Consider the following 17,438-nt stretch of genomic DNA (forward strand, 5'->3'; position numbering starts at 1 on the left):
AGGAAAGGGCCCGCCCCTCCCCACGTGGGGAGAGAGATTTACTCAGTAAGGTCCACGGTGTCTACTGGGTCTTATGAACACTGGGGAGATCTGCACTTTGGGAATCTTGGCAGATATTCCTGGGCTCGGCTGGGTCACATGCTGCTATCTGACCTCAAGCAAGTTACTCTCTCTCTGAGCCTCAATCTTGTGCATCTATAAAATAGTGAGCAAGGGTGCTGGCTAATCTTTGACTGCAAACACTAAATCAAAGGGCTTGTATAATAGGCCTGCTGGCACGTAGCAGGAGCTCAACAAATGTTGTGGCCCTCAGTTTTAGGAAACCGCTTCTGAGAAGACTCGGACTTCAGGCATGGTGGAAGCATGAGCTTTGGGGGTGAGTCCAGGTTCCACCCCAGCTGCCCCGTTGGGTCACTCTGGCAAACCTGCCTTTTCTTACCCATCCGAAGCAGCAGGAAGGCCAGCTATCTCACAGGATGGCTGTGAGAACCCGTGAATACCCTTCTCCCAGCATCACCACCATCTGCGTGGCAGGGATTTTGTGTTTTCTTCCCCTGCTGTGTTCCCACCTGGAGCCCTGGTGAGTGTAAAGCAAGTGCCTGAGAGGTATTTCCAACGTGAATGAAATGGGAGGTGTAGAGAAGAGGACCCTATCCAGAAGGTGAAATCAACAGATGTGGATTTTTTCTTCCTGCCACCACCACCCTCCCCACTGCTTCCCTCACAAACTCGGTTATTCCTGGAGCAGCCAGGGAGAGAGCTGACTCCTGTGTGGGCAACCTGTCAGGTTCTCCATCTCGCCCTGCCCAGCCCAGCCCGCTCAGGGCCCACGTGCGTGTTTGCTCCTCTTTTTTAAAATGTTTACTTATTCATTCGGTTGTGGCATGCAGGATCGCTACTGCGTCCTCTGCCCTCCTCTCTCCCCAGTCTTTCCCCAACCCTGGCAACCTGATGGGGCTTGCAGTTTCCCCTCTCCCAGGGCCCAGGAGGCAGCCCCAGGCCTGAATATCACATTCTGCCTCCCCAGAGGTCCTTTCTTCTTTAGGGTCTGGGGAACTGCTAGGTCCCATGAGTTCAATTCAGATCTGATCAAGCTGGGATTTGGGAGACAAACTCCCCTCCTCCTGAAAAGCAGCCAGGACTCGAGTCTGGCGAGAGGGAAAGCGGGGCAGAGCAAGAGCAGAACCAGGACTGACAATTTGGGAAAAGTCTATCTTGACTCCGTAGTCAAATGTTTTCTGGGAGACAGCTGGGTCTCGCAAGCCTTCCCTTCAGGCTTCCCCGCTATGGCAGATCCCTGCCAGGAGGGGGCGCTTCCTTTTGCATCTCTGAGCCCCAAGGGGAATGTCGGCTTCTGCCAGGGTAGAAGTTGCAGGGTTGTGTGTTTTTGAGCCTTCACTAGAGTATTAGTTTCCCTTCACTACTGCAACAAATTACCACAAATCTAGTAGCTTAAAACAACACAAATTTATTCTCTTACAGTTCTGGCAGTCAGAATTTGAAACCTGTATCTCTGAGCTAAAATCAAGGTGTCAGCAGGTTGGTTCCTTCTGGAAGTTATGAAGGAAGAATCCATTTCCTTGCCTTATTATTATTATTTTTTAATTTATTTTTTTGGCTGCACTGGGTCTTCACTGCTGTGCTTGGGCTTCAGTAGTTGCGGCACACAGGCTTAGTTGCCTGGAGGCATGTGGGATTTTCCCAGACCAGGGATCAAACCTGTGTCCCTTGCATTGGCAGGTGGATTCCACTGGCCCACCAGGGAAGCCCTCCTTGCCTTTCCCAGCTACTGGAGGCCGCCTCATTCCTTGCCTTGTGACCCCTGCCTCGCGTTACTCGTTTCTTGATTGGTCACCTTGTCCCCTACTTCCTCTCTGAGCTCCTGCTTCCTTCTAATAAGGATCCATGTGATTACATCAGGCTTGCCTGGATAATCCAGGATAATCGCCCTGTCTAAAGACCTTAGCTTAATGACATCTGCAAAGTCCCTTTCATCATATAAGGTGGTGTTCACTGGTTCCTGGGATTAGAATGTGGCCATCTTGAGGGCCTCTCCTCGCCTGCTACAACTAGGCTGCAGAAAGGCTACACCTTCCTGGTGTTTCTGTGATTGGGCAAAAAAGGGCTGGGGATTTCTGCTTTGGGTTCAGCTAGGTCCTCCCTAACCTTGTATTTCTAAGGTCTAGGCTTCACCAACCCCCTGACCCCTTCCAAACCAAAGAAACTAGCTGCCATGTCTCCTTGCAAGTCCGGTGACAAGCCTGATCTAAGTGCTGGTGAGAGGTGCAGGGCCAGCCAAGAAGCCCCCTAGGCCAGAGGGTGCCTGCCCTAAGCCCACCCGGCTGGCTGCAACAAGCCCACGGCTGGGAGGGGACTCAGAGGAGGGTCTGGGGCCTGCTGAGGGCACCAGGGAGGCTGTGGGATGAGCAAGGCCTGTGAGGAGAGTGCGTGTCAAGTCAGCCAGGGCTGAGGCGTGGCTGTGCTGCTGCGGGAGCCAAAGGAAGAAGCTGGGGGCTGTGGTCTCGGCCCACGGACATGACAGAGACTACAGCTGGGAGCAGCGCTGAGGTCAGTGAGAGAACGCCTCTGCCTCCCAGCAGCTGGGATGAGGCCTCGGCAGACGGGGTCCCAGGCGCCAGGCCTTTTCTTTGTAGCGAGAGGGCAGCAGGCAGGGCGGGGGAGGCAGCGGGCAGGGCGGCGCTCTTGCTACCTCTTCTCCATGTTCTGCATCTGCAAGCTGAGGGAGGTGAAGCTGGCCAGCAGGTCGGTCACTTCGTCCACCTGTGGAGGAAACCAAGGCTCTGTGATGGGGTGTCCCAGGTCTCCCCCACAGCACCACAGGCGCAGAGGCAGGCACGGTCTCTTCTCCCAGGGCCTGTGAGGGCTTCACCCTGGACTATGGAGCAGCTGTCCAAGGGTGAATCCTCGCTGACCCAGAGAGAAGGACCCAGGCCGCTTCCAAGGAGGTGGACAGAGGCTCTGAGGCCCACAGAGGACGGCAACCAGCAGCCATGCCTCTCTCTCCAGCCTCAGAGCGGGGACCGGCTCACTCTGAGGCTCCTGCCAGGCCCTGGTCTGGACCGCAGCTGCGCTCACCTGCTCGCGGGTGCTCGTCTTCTGGAGGCGGGTGCAGAGGTCATCTAGCCGCTCCCGCTGCTCATGCCGCCCTAGGCGCTCCAGGTACTCCCTCAGCATCTGGATGATCTGAAACCAGAGGGCAGGCTGAGGGTGTGCCCACAGGCACAGAGCAGCCTGAGGCTGCTGCCCAGGGGCATGCTGGACCAGGTGTCGGCTGGGGTCCACGTGAACCCTTAAGTCACCCACTCAGTGCTGCAGGCTCAGCGCTCACCTGCTTCACCTCCAGCCGCACGGCTTCCAGGCACTGGGAGTGGCCTTCCTGCAGGATGTTGAGCTTGGACTTAGCCAGGTGCAGGGGTGTGCGGCCCGCTCGGTCCAGGGCGTCTACCCGGGCCCCTGGGGGGACAGACAGCGGTGAGCATGCTGAGCAGGGGGAGGAGGAGAGAGGACGGGGAGGGGAGCACTCACCTCCTCGCAGCAGCGTGGTGATGACGGGGGCGTGGTTGGTGCAGGCCGCTGAGGAAGGAGAACAGGGACTGAGAGCTCAGGACCGCGGGGGGCGTGGCCCTGGGTGCCCGCAGGAGGGAGCAGGACTGTGTCTCTCAGGGTTCAGGTGCTAGATCACACCCCGAGAGGCATCACTGAGGCAGCAACTGGGGGGATTCAGCGATCAAACCCAACTTCCTCCCTACACAGCTGGGGAAACTGAGGCTGGGAGGCAGGACCCGCCTCGCCACAAGCCATGATGAGAGTTGGCCACAGGGCGGGAACCTCCCCCGGCAGAGCTGCTGCTGAGCCAGTTCAGGTTGTGAAATCAGCTCTACTTGGGGCACAGCCAACCAACAGTGGATGGGGTCAGCCATGTACACAGCCCAAGGGGAGTACGGCCCTGGGGACTCAGGCTCTCCCCAGGGGACAGGAGAGCCTGCTGGGGGCCTGCAGGACCCTGGGCTCTCCATCAAAGGAGCCTGTCTTGGCAGCTTCCAGGCGCTCACCCAGGTGCAGTGGCGTGTTCCCCAGCCCATCTCGCTGGTTGGGGTCGGCTCCGTGGTCCAGAAGCAGCTGTACTGGAAAAAGGAAAGCCCCAGAGGAGCCGCTGGGGGTGTCTACTGGCAGCATCCTAGCCTCCATCCCTACATGGAACACTGAAAGCCAGTACGCTGCCCAGTGCGGTTTCACTACCTTGCTCACTCGTGAGGCCTGTGTGCAGGACGCTGAGCACCATGAACTAAGGCTTCTGGGAGGGTCCCTGAGCCTGTGCAGGTATACGGGACTGAGATTTTAGGGTTAAAGAAAGTTCTCCCAACAGCTGTGGCTGCTAGTGAAGGTTCTTAAGGGGCATGAGACAGGATGCCGGGCACTGAAAAGATTCTATATTTTGATCCAGGAGGTGGACACAGCAGTGTATGTACATAGAGACTTTACTGTTTGCAAGTTATACCACATCCTAAAAAGACTTCTGGGAAAAAAAAAAATTGGGTTTGGGGGCGGGCTGTCCCACTGCTGCCCTTAGCACTGAGTAAATGTTGCCTGAATGTCTGGAAGGTCCGGTCCGACCTTGGGGTCGATCTCGTTCTTTCCCCAGGTGAGCCCACCTTAGCCTGGCAGTGCCAGTTCCACAGGCCAGAGGCGTGGGAGGGTCCAGCCTTCCTCGCCTCCAGCAGCCCCCCACCGGCCGTGTGCTGTTCCCCAGTGTCTCTGGAGGCAGAATACTCACCAAGCCCCCCTCCCCCACCTCCCAAGGACTCACCAATCTGGTCGTTGCCATTGCAGGAGGCAAAGTGCAAGGCAGTCCGGCCCTTGTCGTCAGCTGCACAGGGGTCCGCGCCTTCCTCCAGGAGCTGCTGCACTGGCACCGCCAAGACAGAGGGAACAAGCAGGGAGAGTGGCGGCGTCAGCCAAGCTGCAGCCCCGGGGGTGGGCAAGGGTCCTCAGGGCCCCTTCCAGCAAGGCATCCATAATGTGTGGGAGAGCTAGTCCCTCCAGGATGCGGCCCCTGGAGGACTGCCGTGACAAGGGACTTGTTCTCCTGAGGGCACAACTGAGCACCATGGGTGCTGGGTGCTCAAGTACGTGTCTTGGGACAGAGCATCACAGAAGGATCTCGGCCCTCAGGGTCAGGAATTCTGGAGTCATGGAAATCCCCAGTATTGGTTTTGGTCCTGCCCCTCTACAGGGGCAGGAGTCTGGCTACACATCCATCCAACTGGGGCACATCTGTTGGCTGACGCTCACTTAGCTCCCAAGAGGCAGCCCTTTAGAGTGGACAGAGCCTGGGCTCTGCCATGCAGACCAAGTCCCAGACCGAGCTGAGCAAAAAGGAAAGGAGTTCATTGCCAACAGCATGCGGCAGTGGGCAAAGCTGGGCTGGGAGCAGGAAGGCCGAGATTTGGGCCCCCATTCACCAGCAAATGGGAGTAGTTTCTGCCCAGTCAACCTCTAGAGCTGCCATGATGAGAATAATGGATATGAAAGTACTTTTCTGAAAAGTCTGGAGCCACTGTAAAATGGGAGGCATTATGTATTGCATGCCCATGTCCAAACTGAAATGTAGAAATTGCTGCCAAACATCATTTTAGAGCAAGCAGTGGAATGCCCTAGCAATCCCCCAGCGAACCTCTCAAGGACCCAAGTCCTTCCAGGCGAAGCCCAGATAATCTCCTGCTCCATGAATCTCTCCCGTCTCCTTAAGGTGAATGAGCCCCTCTGACCCCCACATCTCTGTGGTGCCCTGGTCATCCTGCTGCTCTCACATTAACATGCTGAGCTCTTTCAGAGTAACTGCCTGTACACCAAGCACCAGCCAGGCATCAGCTGCCTGACTGCCAAGACCCTCAACCACTCAACATGGTACCATGTCCATGCTACAGACGAGGAGACAGACTCCAACCCAAGCCAACAGGAGGGCTGGGATAGGAACCCAGGTTTCTCCTGCTCAAGAACTTTTACCTCTCTGACTAAACACATGACTTCCCTTTCTTTGGGTTTTTTGTTTGTTTTTAGAAATGGTGTCACTTTATACGCTTCTTCTCCAGCTATACTGTAGGTTTTTATTTTGTTTCTTAATATCCTGGATGGAGATATGACTTGACCTGTTTCACAAATGTTGCTGACTGACTGCATAAATGAATGAATGGTTTGGGAATGAATGAATGGGAAAGGTTTATAAGAGTGGAAAAGAAGGAAGAGCTTCAGGTCACCTTGGTGTTCATCAGTGCAGTCACCAAAAGAGAGCCAGCATCCCTGAGATAAAGTAAATGGTTCTATTTTTGTGATCTGTACAGCTAACAGTCTTTTCGGAAACCACTTTAGCAACACCTATCAGAAGCCATCAAGACACACGTATCCTTTGATGTAGAAACCCCATTCCTAGGAAATTATCTTAATAGTGAAAAACCAGTGTGCAAATATATGACTAACTGAATAACTCTTGCTTTGTCCCTTTGAAGGCATCATGTGCATCCATTACAAACTGTGGTTTCAGCTGGGGAATGGAATTACAAGGTAATTTCTGCTTTTTACAAGCTTTACACAAATTGTACAGCTATGTATTTATTCTATAAATAGGAAAGATGGCACTTCTGTTTTGAAAAAGAACAAATGGTTATGAAGACTATGGGAAAGGTTTATGATACATAAAGCATTAAGCAGGCTGTAAAATTGTGTATACAGCACAGTCTACAAGCTCATCAAGAAAATTCCTCTGTACAGGAAAAAGGACAGGAAGGATATTCACCAAAATATTAACAAAGATTAGCTCCTTTGCTGACATTTAAAATGTTTTTCTTGTATATTTTTCTAATTTTTAAAAGATTTTAAATGCATATATCATTTTCACATTTAAAATCTTTTCAGTGGGACTTTCCTGGCAGTTCAGTGGCTAAGACTCTGAGCTCCCAACATAGGGTGCCCAGGTTCGCTCCCTGGTCAGGGAACTAGATTTCACATGCTGCAGCCAAGAGTTAACATGCCACAGCTACAAGATCCTGCAGCTAAAGAGCCCCCATGCTGCAACTAAGACCTGGTGCAGCCAAAAAAAAAAATCTTTCAAATGATTATGAATTCACAGAAAGGTACGTATAATTTAACCATAGGAGGGCAGAAATTTTACACCCACTATAATTGCTAACCTATACCAAAGACCCAACAAACATGAAGCAAGAAAACAGAATGCTAACCATACAGTAAAAAGGAGTGAAAAAGCTAAAGTACAGCCAGTTTTGCTATCAGAGTCCTGCAAGAGCCTGATGGGTGTGTCACAGACTCTGAATGGAAAATTACAGCATTTCCACCAAAATAATGAAACTACCATGTGGACACCTGATTCAAGATAAGCTAGACACTGGCTAATGATTGTGAAAGCTGATAAACATCTTTTACTGTTGTGAAAAGGAAAAGATAAGCTAGACATAAACTCACAGGCATAGAGAACAAACCAGTGGTTACCACTGGGAAGAGGGGAGGCAATATAGCGGTGGGGAAGTAACTATTAGGGGCAAACTATTAGGTATAAAACAAGCTACAGGGATATATTATACAACAGGGGGAATATAGCCAATATTTTGTAACAACTATAAATGAAGTATAACCTGTAAAAATTGTGAATCACTATACTGTACACTTGTAACTTATATAATATTGTACTTCAACTATGCTTCGATTTAAAAGAGAAAGTAAACCTATTAAAAAAAGGTGAACTAAAAATAAAATAAAATTTAAAAAAATTTAAAAAGGTAAACTAGACTTTCTGTGGAAGGGAAGTATAATTAGAATATTCTCTGGCCATACACTAGAGGTATTAAAAAGAGAATATATCATTTTTCCTTGAAAAGCCATATAGGTTACCACCCAAATATTCCACAATATTAAAGTTCATGGAAGAGATGAAATTGGAGAGCGCTGAAAAGCCCTCCAGTTTCTAGGCCTGCTCACTATGCTCTGCCAGGGATAAGGGACCCACTCAAGGCCCAGCTCCCTGAGGGGAACAACCTCCTCTCCATGCCTGCTCTCCTATCCATGGCCCTTTATCTACACTTATATTTTATCTGTTGACCACAGCATCGCACTCTCAAAATAGAATGATGGCCACGTGAGATACGGCAGAATCACAACACCCAAAGATGCCTATGGCTAAATAGCCAGAATTTATGGATAGGCTACCTTACATAGCAAAAGGGACCTCACAGACAGGATTAAGGTTAGCAACCTCTAGCTAGATTATTGGAGAAGGCAATGGCACCCCACTCCGGTACTCTTGCCTGGAAAATCCCATGGATGGAGGAGCCTGGTCGGCTGCAGTCCATGGGGTCAAGAAGAGTCGGACACGACTGAATGACTTCACTTTCACTTTTCACTTTCACGCATCGGAGAAGGAAATGGCAACCCACTCCAGTGTTCTTGCCTGGAGAATCCCAGGGACGGGGGAGCCTGGTGGGCTGCCGTCTACGGGGTCGCACAGAGTCAGACACGACTGAAGCGACTTAGTAGCAGCAGCAGCTAGATTATCCTGGATTTTGTAGGCCCAATCTAACACATGAGTCTTTAACATCAGAGAACCTTTTCCCATTGGTAGAACCAGTGTGCGGACTCAGTCTACTATCGCTGACTCTGAAGATGAAGGGAGAGGACTACGAGCCAAGGAACGTGGGCAGCCTCAGGAGCTGGGAAAGGCAGGGAAACAAATTCTTCATGGAGCCTTCGGCAAGAAATACAGCCCCACTGACACTCTGATTTCAGCCTGATGAGACCTAAGCTGGACTTCCAACCTTCATAGTTGTATGATGACAAACTGGTGCTGTTTTACACAACTATATCTGTGGTTATTTGTTACAGCAGTTACAGAAAACCAATATACCACTTTTCCCTGATTCACAGAATGAAGTAAGTCAGTGGATAAAATTAAATCTTTTTTTTCCCTATAACTTGTCTTGTACCTTTGATGCTGCTACTGCCCTATCAGCTAGTAAAGGATGAAGAGCGACAACAACAACAAAAAAAACAGAGCCGTGTCCTGCTAGGAGCCCACCCCTGCCTTTCAGATGTTCTGTCAACTTAAGTTTGAGAACCCCACTACCACCAAGCCTCAGGGAGCAGCGGAAGGGCTCTATGCAGATGGTGGCTCTCCTGGCGGTTCAAGTTGATTGATTTTCATTCCTTTTAGCCACAAGGTCCCAAAAACTCCCACTCTGCGGCTGGGTGCCAGGGATACAAAAGCTCCCGCCATGAGGGGGCTCACAGGGTAATAAACACTCTGACACCAGTAAGGACAGGGTGGCAGGCAAGCATGCGAAGAGTAAGCATCTGCACCAGACTTGTCATCTGTAAGACGACAGCAGTTATACAACAGATACAGTGGTCCCAGGGCTGAGCTGGCAGAATTCAAGCACTGTCTTCCCAGGTACTGGTGATGTGGACTTTTCCTTCCCTGACCAGACCACGGAGCCAGACTCACTCTGCACACTCACCTGTTTCCACATCGTTGGCATTGGCTGAGTCCCTCAGCCTTTTCAGAGCTGTGAAGAGAATAAGAGTGCCAGTTAAAAAAACAAACAAAAAAACCCAGCAATGGCCATGATGAAGCAGAAAGTGATGGCTTCCTGGGAACTTCCTGGCAGTCCAGTGGTTAAGGACCCATGTGTGTGTCGCACACAGCACTGCCAAATGGAAAAAAAAAAAATCTAAAAGGAAAGAGAGGTGCCAGGATATAACCAGGAGAAACCTGAAATGTGACACAGCTCGTGCAAAAGCCACATTTTGTAGCAAATCCTCCAAGGCCTTTGCAGCCAGATCTTGGCTCTGCCACTTGGTGACCTTGAACAAGTTAATTAAGCCCCTGGGCTTCAGATCTATCAAGTACAAACAACGTTGAGCTCTGTCCTGACAGTCCTAAGTTGTTGTAAAAATCAAATGAGATGATTTACACAAAACTCTTTGTGAGCTGGTTACACATATAATCTTATATTCTCCTTCAAAACAGGCCACTCCCAAATGGCATATTTAAATTTGATAATTCCCACAGAGAAACTTTTTTCTCCACAATGACACTACCTCTATATTAAAGGCTAATAGAAAGCAATACTTTTATCATCAGAGAAATGGACAAAAATTACAATTCAGATATATGATTCCTTACATTCATACAGCACTTTCAAATTCTCAATTAATCCTCATAACACCACTAAGATATGAGTAGGTCCTAGAGGGAATCTAAAAGTCCCCATTCTTAAATTTTTCAGGGTGTTGGTTTCCATGGCATCCATAAAATGTAAAAGAAATATGGAAGAAGTATCAGAGCAGGAGTTCTAACACCAGCACAACCAACTTTTACTGATGTGACTTCAGTCAGTTCAGTTCAGTCGCTCAGTGCGTCCGAATCTTTGCGACCCCATGAATCACAGCACGCCAGGCCTCCCTGTCCATCACCAACTCCCGGAGTTCACTCAGACTCACGTCCATCGAGTCAGTGATGCCATCCAGCCATCTCATCCTCTGTCGTCCCCTTCTCCTCTGCCCCCAATCCCTCCCAGCATCAGGGTCTTTTCCAATGAGTCAACTCTTTGCATGAGGTGGCCAAAGTACTGGAGTTTCAGCTTTAGCATCATTCCTTCCAAAGATGGAATGTGACTTAGAGCAAGACAGTTATTTCTCCAAGCCTCAGTTTTATCTTCAGTAAAGTGGGAACAGTATCTGGATCTTGATGAGTTATTATGAGGATCAAAAACCGTCACAGGGCTTCCCTGGTGGTCTAATGGTTAAGAATCTGCCTGCCAATACAGGGGACACGGGTTTGATACCTGGTCCAGGAAGATCCCACAGGCCTCTGAGCAACTAAGCTCATGCGCCACAACTATTGAACCTGAATTCTAGAGCCCAGAAGCTGCAGCTACTGAAGTGTGTACCTAGAGCCCATGCTCTGCAACAGGAGAAGCCACCGCCAGGAGAAGCCTGCGCACCACAGTAAGGAATAGCCCGCACTCACCATAACTAGAGAAAGCCTGCGCTCAGCAAAGACGGCCCAGCAGAGCCAAAAATAAATAAATCTTAAAAAGAAAAGAAAATGACCACATTATCACCCAACATTGTCTGGCACACGTTGATGGCCAAATATTGACTATACATTTCCTACTTTACCTAACTTGTCAACATTCCTGTAAAGCATACCATTCCCATTTTACAGATAAGAAAACTACAACTGAAAGGGTCTGTAGTTTGCCTAAGGCCACCATGAGCTAGAAAAGTCCAACCCAGGTCTGTGCATTTAAAGAAGCTGGTACGACTTGGCTCTGATACGAAAATATTCTCCACTACCCCATGTATTATCTACACCTGGGGCTAGGAATCCGTTTCTACTCAGGAACTACCCAATGTGAAAAGCCTCCGGGACTGTTTCTGAGCAGGAAGACTACTTTTTTTTTTTTTACACTCATGGTCCTTAGCAGTCATACGACTACTATTCCTACTGGAAGGGGACTCAGGGGTCACTCCAGGTCCGTAGCGCAGACGTCGGAGGACTCATCCTGAGCGGGCTGGAGAGATCAGCCGAGGCCAGCCCCGCCTCCCGCCGAGCTCCTCACCGTGCACCTCCTTGCCAGTGGGCCCGAGCCGGCGGTGGGGCCTGGCGGCGCGCCGCAGCCTGCCCGCGGGGATCTTACAGCGCAGCTCATCGCGGGGCTCCGCGTCCTGCTGCCACAGGACGTGCAGGTAGCGCAGCGGGGACTGGGCCCCGCCGGACGCCCGGCCCGGGAGGCCCGCGCCGCCGCCCAGCGCAGACCCAAAGTCGGCGAAGGAGAAGAGGCCCTCGGGACCCGTCAGCGGCTCTGGCGCCACCGCGCACTCGCCGTCGGAGCTTGAGCGGCCAGAGCGCGACTCGTCGTCCGCGCCCCCGGCGGCGGCTGCCATGGCAACGGCTCCGCGCGGGCCTGGCCGCCTGAGGAGCCTCGTGCCTGAAGGACCAACGGACCCGCTTCCCTCCGCCCTAATGGCTCGCTGTCAGCGGACGAGCTGGCGGGCCGGGCGTGCAACCACGGCAACTGGGTCGGGGGGCGGTCTCGGGGAGGGGAGCGGGGCCGTTTCGGACCAATGAAAACCCTTCCAACTGCAATAGACCTGGTTTCCGGCAGTATGACTGATGGGTATAAGGACCAATCGCAAATATGAGCTGCTCAATCCCCTCGCCTTACTTCCCTACCGGAGCCAATAAAATAGCTGAGTTTAAGACACTTTTTTTTCTTATTTCTCCCATCGGATCAAGGGAAAGATAACGGGCAGATGCCCTAGCCAATCACGTTAAGATGATGTGCAGCCAATCACAAAGGAAAGTGAAGAATCCGGGGGGGGGAAAGGAGAGGAAGAAAATGTTTAAATCAATGAACGTAAAAAAAAAAAAAAAAAAAAATCCTAAAAATACACAGTGTTAAGTAGGAAATGAGAATACGTTAAAATGTGGGGCTAGCAACACGAACCGTGTAGTAATAGCTTTTAAAGGCGATAAATTCCGTTCGTTCTCTCCGTAACCCTGGCGTTGATCACTAATTTACAAAAAAATGAATTCTGTAATTCAAGGACTTTCCTGAGGCTCAGACGTTAAAGAATATGCCTGCTATGTAGGAGACCCGGGTTCGATCCCTGGATCGGGAAGCTCCCCTGGAGAAGGAAATGGCAACCCACTCCAATATTCTTGCCTGGAAAACCCCATGGACAGAGGAGTCTGGCGGGGAGTCCAGTCCATAGGGTCACGAAGAGTCGGACACGACTGAGCTACTAACACTGTAACTCAACATCATTACACGAGAGTGATCAACATTTGAGTCTGAGAGCCAATCACTGAGCCAGCAAATTCTCTGTGCTAAGTCCTGGACACAGAATCAGACTACGCTCCGAGAGGCTCACGTCGGATGGGAGAAGTCAGAGCCGTAAACAAGGAACTGTTCCGCAAACCGCTAACGGTGAGCTTAGCAACCTCTCCCAGGTACCCTGCTTTGTAAGAATTTTCACAACCCTGAATCCCACATGCACTTCTGTAAAGTGAGCAAAGAGGATCACCGCTACTTCATAGACGAGGGGCTGAAACCAGAGAGATAACGGACTTGTTCACGGATGCCCAGCTCTCTTGAGAGGAAGACTGTCCTGGCAAAAGTTGTTCCTTGTTATTCAGCGCAGTGAAAATGTAATCTTTTTCTGACAGTTGAAAAGCACTTTCAGATTTTGCAGTGTTCTCAGAACACCGCTATAAAGTTTATCATTGTAACATATGGAGAAAAATATTTATTATTGTTATTCTTCTCCTCTGCCCCATGCAGGAGAAGGGCATATGCCAAGTTCATTTGTATCTAGAAAGAAACATTGAATGGGTACTATTTACCAAGTGCTTAATATATATGATGCCATTTAGTTCTCCTTCACAAGAGCCTTAGCAGGTAGATATTATTATACTGACTTAGCAGAATAGGAAACTGTAGTCTTGAAATGTCATATGAATCAACCAGGGGTATGAGACTAGAAAGTTGGAGAACTGGGATATGAACATAGAAAATCCTCTCTTTCCATCACACTGCTCTCTTTAATAAAGAGCCCCCTGGAAACCTGCGTCCACAGAATGTAAGTGACTTCTGGGTGTTTATACCTCAATTCTGCCGAGTGTACACTGAATTAACTTTATTACTCATTCCTCAACTTTTTCCATGTAATAACCTCCAAAATAATCTTCATCCCTCCAGTCTCTCTTTGAAGAATCAAGGTTTACTTGTTGTCTAAAGCACAATTCTCTTCATGTCCTACTAGTGGATCTGGTCTTCAAGCCATCTGGTCTCCTAAGATGTTTGCGTTGTCAGAAATCTTTTAATTTAAACAGGATCCCTAAACTTTAGAGGTTGCTGTTACTTCTAAATTTTAAGTCAGCTTTGTTGAAGTACATAGCCCAACCCTTTGTGTGTTGCAAGATCCACTTGTTATTTGGGATTGGAAGAATGGGATGTGGGTTGGATGTGGACCCAGTTAGCCTAACCCAGATGAGTTTTAGAGCGGAACTTGGGACTATGAAATTGTATTCCCTCATAATGCCTGGCTCAGCAACTGGAGCCAGTATACTGTAACTATTTGACTAACTTACTGGTTGAATGAATGAATGCATGAGTAAAGATAGCATGTCCCAGTGGTTAAGACCATCAACATTGGACCATAAATATGTAGTTTTATGGCTCTGAGCAAGTGACTTTCCTTTTCGTATCATCAATTTCCTTAGCCACAAAATAAAAGTAAGAGTAGTCCCTATATCATGTTAGTGCATGCTCACTCAGTCATGTCCAACTCTTTGGGACCCCATGTGCTGTAGCCCACCAGGCTGCTCTAGAGGCCCATGAAATTTTCCAGGCAAGAGTACTGGAGTGGGTTGCCATTTCCTGTTTCGATGATCTTCCCAAACCAGTGATCAAAGCCAAAGATAAAAGAACCTAGTGGAGAAGGCAATGGCAACTCACTCCAGTACTCTTGCCTGGAAAATCCCATGGATGGAGGGGCCTGGTAGGCTGCAGTCCATGGGGTCACACAGAGTCGGACACGACTGAGCAACTTCACTTTCACTTTTCCTTTCACGCATTGGAGAAGGAAATGGCAACCCACTCCAGTGTCCTTGCCTGGAGAATCCCAGGGACGGGGGAGCCTGGTGGGCTGCCGTCTATGGGGTTGCACAGAGTCAGACACGACTGAAGCGACTTAGCAGCAGCAGTAGCAGCAGTACAGAGTGTGATGGTTATTGCTCAAAGTATGATAGTTGTTCTTATAAAGAAGCTTAGGATGCAGGTCAGTTCAGTTCAGCTGCTCAGTTGTGTCTGACTCCCTGTCCATCACCAACTTCCGGAGCCTGCTCAAACTCGTGTCCATCGAGTTGGTGATGCCAGTGCAAATCCTATGCAATTGTGGGCATATTACACTGGCATGAACTTGATCTAAGGGTGCTGCAAGCATTCATACGCAAGTCATTATGTTTGGTCAGTTAGCAAATAGAACATGGAGCACTTAATGGGAGACAAAGAAAGTACCTCTAATGTTGTCAAGTGGGAAAAGCTTCTGGTTGGGAATCCAAGGGCTTGTGTTCTAAGACCTACTCTGCCAAGACTCACTTCATAATTTGGGGACGAGTGTTTCCTTTCTTTGGGCTTCAGTCTTCACATCAAAAGTATTGTTCTAGGTCAGATATTGACACTGGCTCAGGCTGGCTTGGCTTTCCCTTCATTCATTCCTTCATCCTGTTGGCCTACACAATTTGAACTGGTTTCCAACATTAAAAAATTTAGATCTTTCCCATAAAACTTTTTATTTCCAGATTCTTTAAAAAATAAGACAGTATAGCAATACACAACCAACTCTCCCACATGGCAATGGTTGGCTGGAGCTGCATAGCAACTTTCCCCTTTAGATGGGGCATGGTATTCTGGTTTGCCACAGTCCCCACCACTCTCTGTTACCTCCATTTGAGGCCTAAAGGCAGTTACCGTTTGTCCTCATACCTGTGATTTTTTTTTTAATGGAGCTAACAGGAAATTAAAATATCACTTGTCTCCATCAAATGTGGAATAATAAAAACTAGTGTGGAGGAAAATTATTTAGTATGTAAAAGCATGATGTACAGTGACAGTGTGACTTCTTTATGCCATTCTAGAGAATTTCTAATAAACCTACATAAGGGACATCTGACTTTCTGGGGAAATTTAACTTTGACTAACAATTGACTAGGACTCAGAGATGTTTTTTATAACTCTGTAAAGTTAGAGGTTAGCTTGTAGGAAACTGATAAGGTACAGTGATTTTTGTATATCCAGTAAAGAACGTAACACCAGAGTTATGGTTTTGTTACTCTGGAGGGAAAGACACAGATTTGGATCTAATTTAGCAGTCATATTTCTTTCTTTCTATTTTTTGGCTGCACAGGATCTTCGTTGTGGCATGCAAGTTTCTCCAGTTGCAGATGTGGGATCTTAGTTCCCTGACCAGGGATTGAACCCATGTCCTCTGCTTTGGAAGGTGGATTGTTAACCACTGGACCACCAAGTAAGTCCCTAGCAATCATATTTCAGCATTTCTTTGCCCATTCTAGTGCATGTGTGCCCAGTTGTGTCTGACACTTTCTTTGCCCATCAACTATTCTCAAATTCTTTTCAGGCCACGTCTGTCATACTGCTGTTTCCTTCATTAATGAATAACTAAGCTCACTCTTCATTGGTATGAGAATTATGTTTTTAATCTCTTAGTGGTATTAATCTTTTACCTACTGTAGAAGTTCCAAAGATTTTTCATTAGTCATTTGTTGTTAATTTTACTTATAATTTTTAAGTGAAATTTACTCATGTGAAGAGTTGACTCATTGGAAAAGACTCTGATGCTGGGAGGGATTGAGGGCAGAGGAGAAGGGGACGACAGACGATGAGATGGCTGGATGGCATCACTGACTCGATGGACGTGAGTCTGAGTGAACTCCGGGAGTTGGTGATGGACAGGGATGCCTGGCGTGCCACGATTCATGGGGTCACAAAGATTCGGACACGACTGAGCGACTGAACTGAACTGAGGTTTAAAGTATATACAAGAAATTTCCACGTTTTAACACAAGGCCACTGATTTCTGATAAATGTATAGACTCAGGTGACTATCACCTCAATCAAGATATGTAGCATGACACAGAAATATATATATGAGCACGACAATTATATTTGTAACAATTTGAGAATTGCTATTTTAGATTGTAGAAAGAAGGACAGGCCCTTTTCAGAAAAGTAGGTAAATATTTATTTGCAGGCAAGAAAAACAGTCTTCAATAGTCTCTATCAAAGAAGGCTACAATTTAACATACATTTGGAAACAGCCTCCTACTTTCTTGTTTTTTTTTTTTTCCAATCTAGTGAACTCCTGTACCAGATGATCCCTAAAGATACTTCTACTTCTGATTTATGAAGACTCAGTTACTTGTCTCTCAAGGCCTACATACTACTGCCCCAAAGGGCAGTGAGCAGAGGCTTCTGAGATCATTTCAGGAGAGTGAAACAAACAAGATAATACATCAACTACAAACAAACTCAAGATTCTTGGGAAGTGGGGCTTGACATGAACAGAGCTGAAGAGCCCAGGATGACTATTAAATATAACTAATGGCTTTTCTGCATCAGAATTTCTTGCTTCAAATCCCAAGCAAAAGATCAAGAGAAACAGGCTAGCTTTTCAACTGCTAAATTCTCTCAGCAACTCTCTCAGGTAAAATTATTCCAGGAGCTTTGTTCTGCCCCCAGTTTCTTTCCCTTTGAAGTACTGGTTTTCCATTAACAAGGGAGCCTTGCAAAATCAAACACTCCGTGATCAGACATTTCATAGTC

General features: G+C 48.4%; 1 protein-coding gene and 1 long non-coding RNA gene across 4 annotated transcripts; one reads left to right on the forward strand and one right to left on the reverse strand.

Annotated features, from left to right (window-relative positions):
* Nucleotides 1-1,448: 1,448 nt before the first annotated feature.
* Nucleotides 1,449-12,080, reverse strand: ANKRD54 (ankyrin repeat domain 54). 3 transcript variants are annotated; one of them, XM_086402756.1, is made up of 8 exons: nucleotides 11,652-12,080; nucleotides 9,543-9,590; nucleotides 4,829-4,922; nucleotides 4,074-4,145; nucleotides 3,547-3,594; nucleotides 3,350-3,474; nucleotides 3,097-3,204; nucleotides 1,449-2,781 (listed from the first exon to the last, which is right to left on the reverse strand). In XM_086402756.1, the coding sequence occupies exons 2-8, from the start codon at nucleotides 9,561-9,563 to the stop codon at nucleotides 2,707-2,709; spliced, it is 543 nt and encodes a 180-aa protein (XP_086258882.1). In that variant the 5' UTR covers nucleotides 9,564-9,590; nucleotides 11,652-12,080; the 3' UTR covers nucleotides 1,449-2,706. The 3 variants fall into 3 exon arrangements, with proteins under 3 accessions (XP_086258882.1, XP_086258883.1, XP_086258881.1); XM_086402757.1 differs by having other exon boundaries at nucleotides 4,074-4,140; nucleotides 4,829-4,927; XM_086402755.1 differs by having other exon boundaries at nucleotides 4,829-4,927.
* A 3,921-nt stretch (nucleotides 12,081-16,001) lies between these two features.
* On the forward strand, nucleotides 16,002-17,222 carry LOC147373046 (uncharacterized). The gene is made up of 2 exons (XR_015164492.1): nucleotides 16,002-16,122; nucleotides 16,971-17,222. It is a non-coding gene; the product is annotated as an uncharacterized LOC147373046 (long non-coding RNA).
* The last annotated feature ends 216 nt before the right edge of the window (nucleotides 17,223-17,438 follow it).

Source organism: Bos grunniens, chromosome 5, assembly GCF_055505025.1.
Source record: "Bos grunniens cultivar Pamir isolate PY7600 chromosome 5, Bosgru_T2T1.0, whole genome shotgun sequence".
Lineage (NCBI taxonomy): Eukaryota > Metazoa > Chordata > Mammalia > Artiodactyla > Bovidae > Bos > Bos grunniens.

Coding starts and splice junctions, on each gene's coding strand:
- ANKRD54 (XM_086402755.1), bottom strand. CDS start 11,976: ATGGCAGCCGCCGCCGGGGGCGCGGACGACGAGTCGCGCTCTGGCCGC. Junction 4,928..9,542: donor TGCCAACGATGTGGAAACAG/GTGAGTGTGCAG, acceptor TGGCGGTGCCAG/TGCAGCAGCTCCTGGAGGAA. Junction 2,782..3,096: donor AGACGAGCACCCGCGAGCAG/GTGAGCGCAGCT, acceptor TTTCCTCCACAG/GTGGACGAAGTGACCGACCT.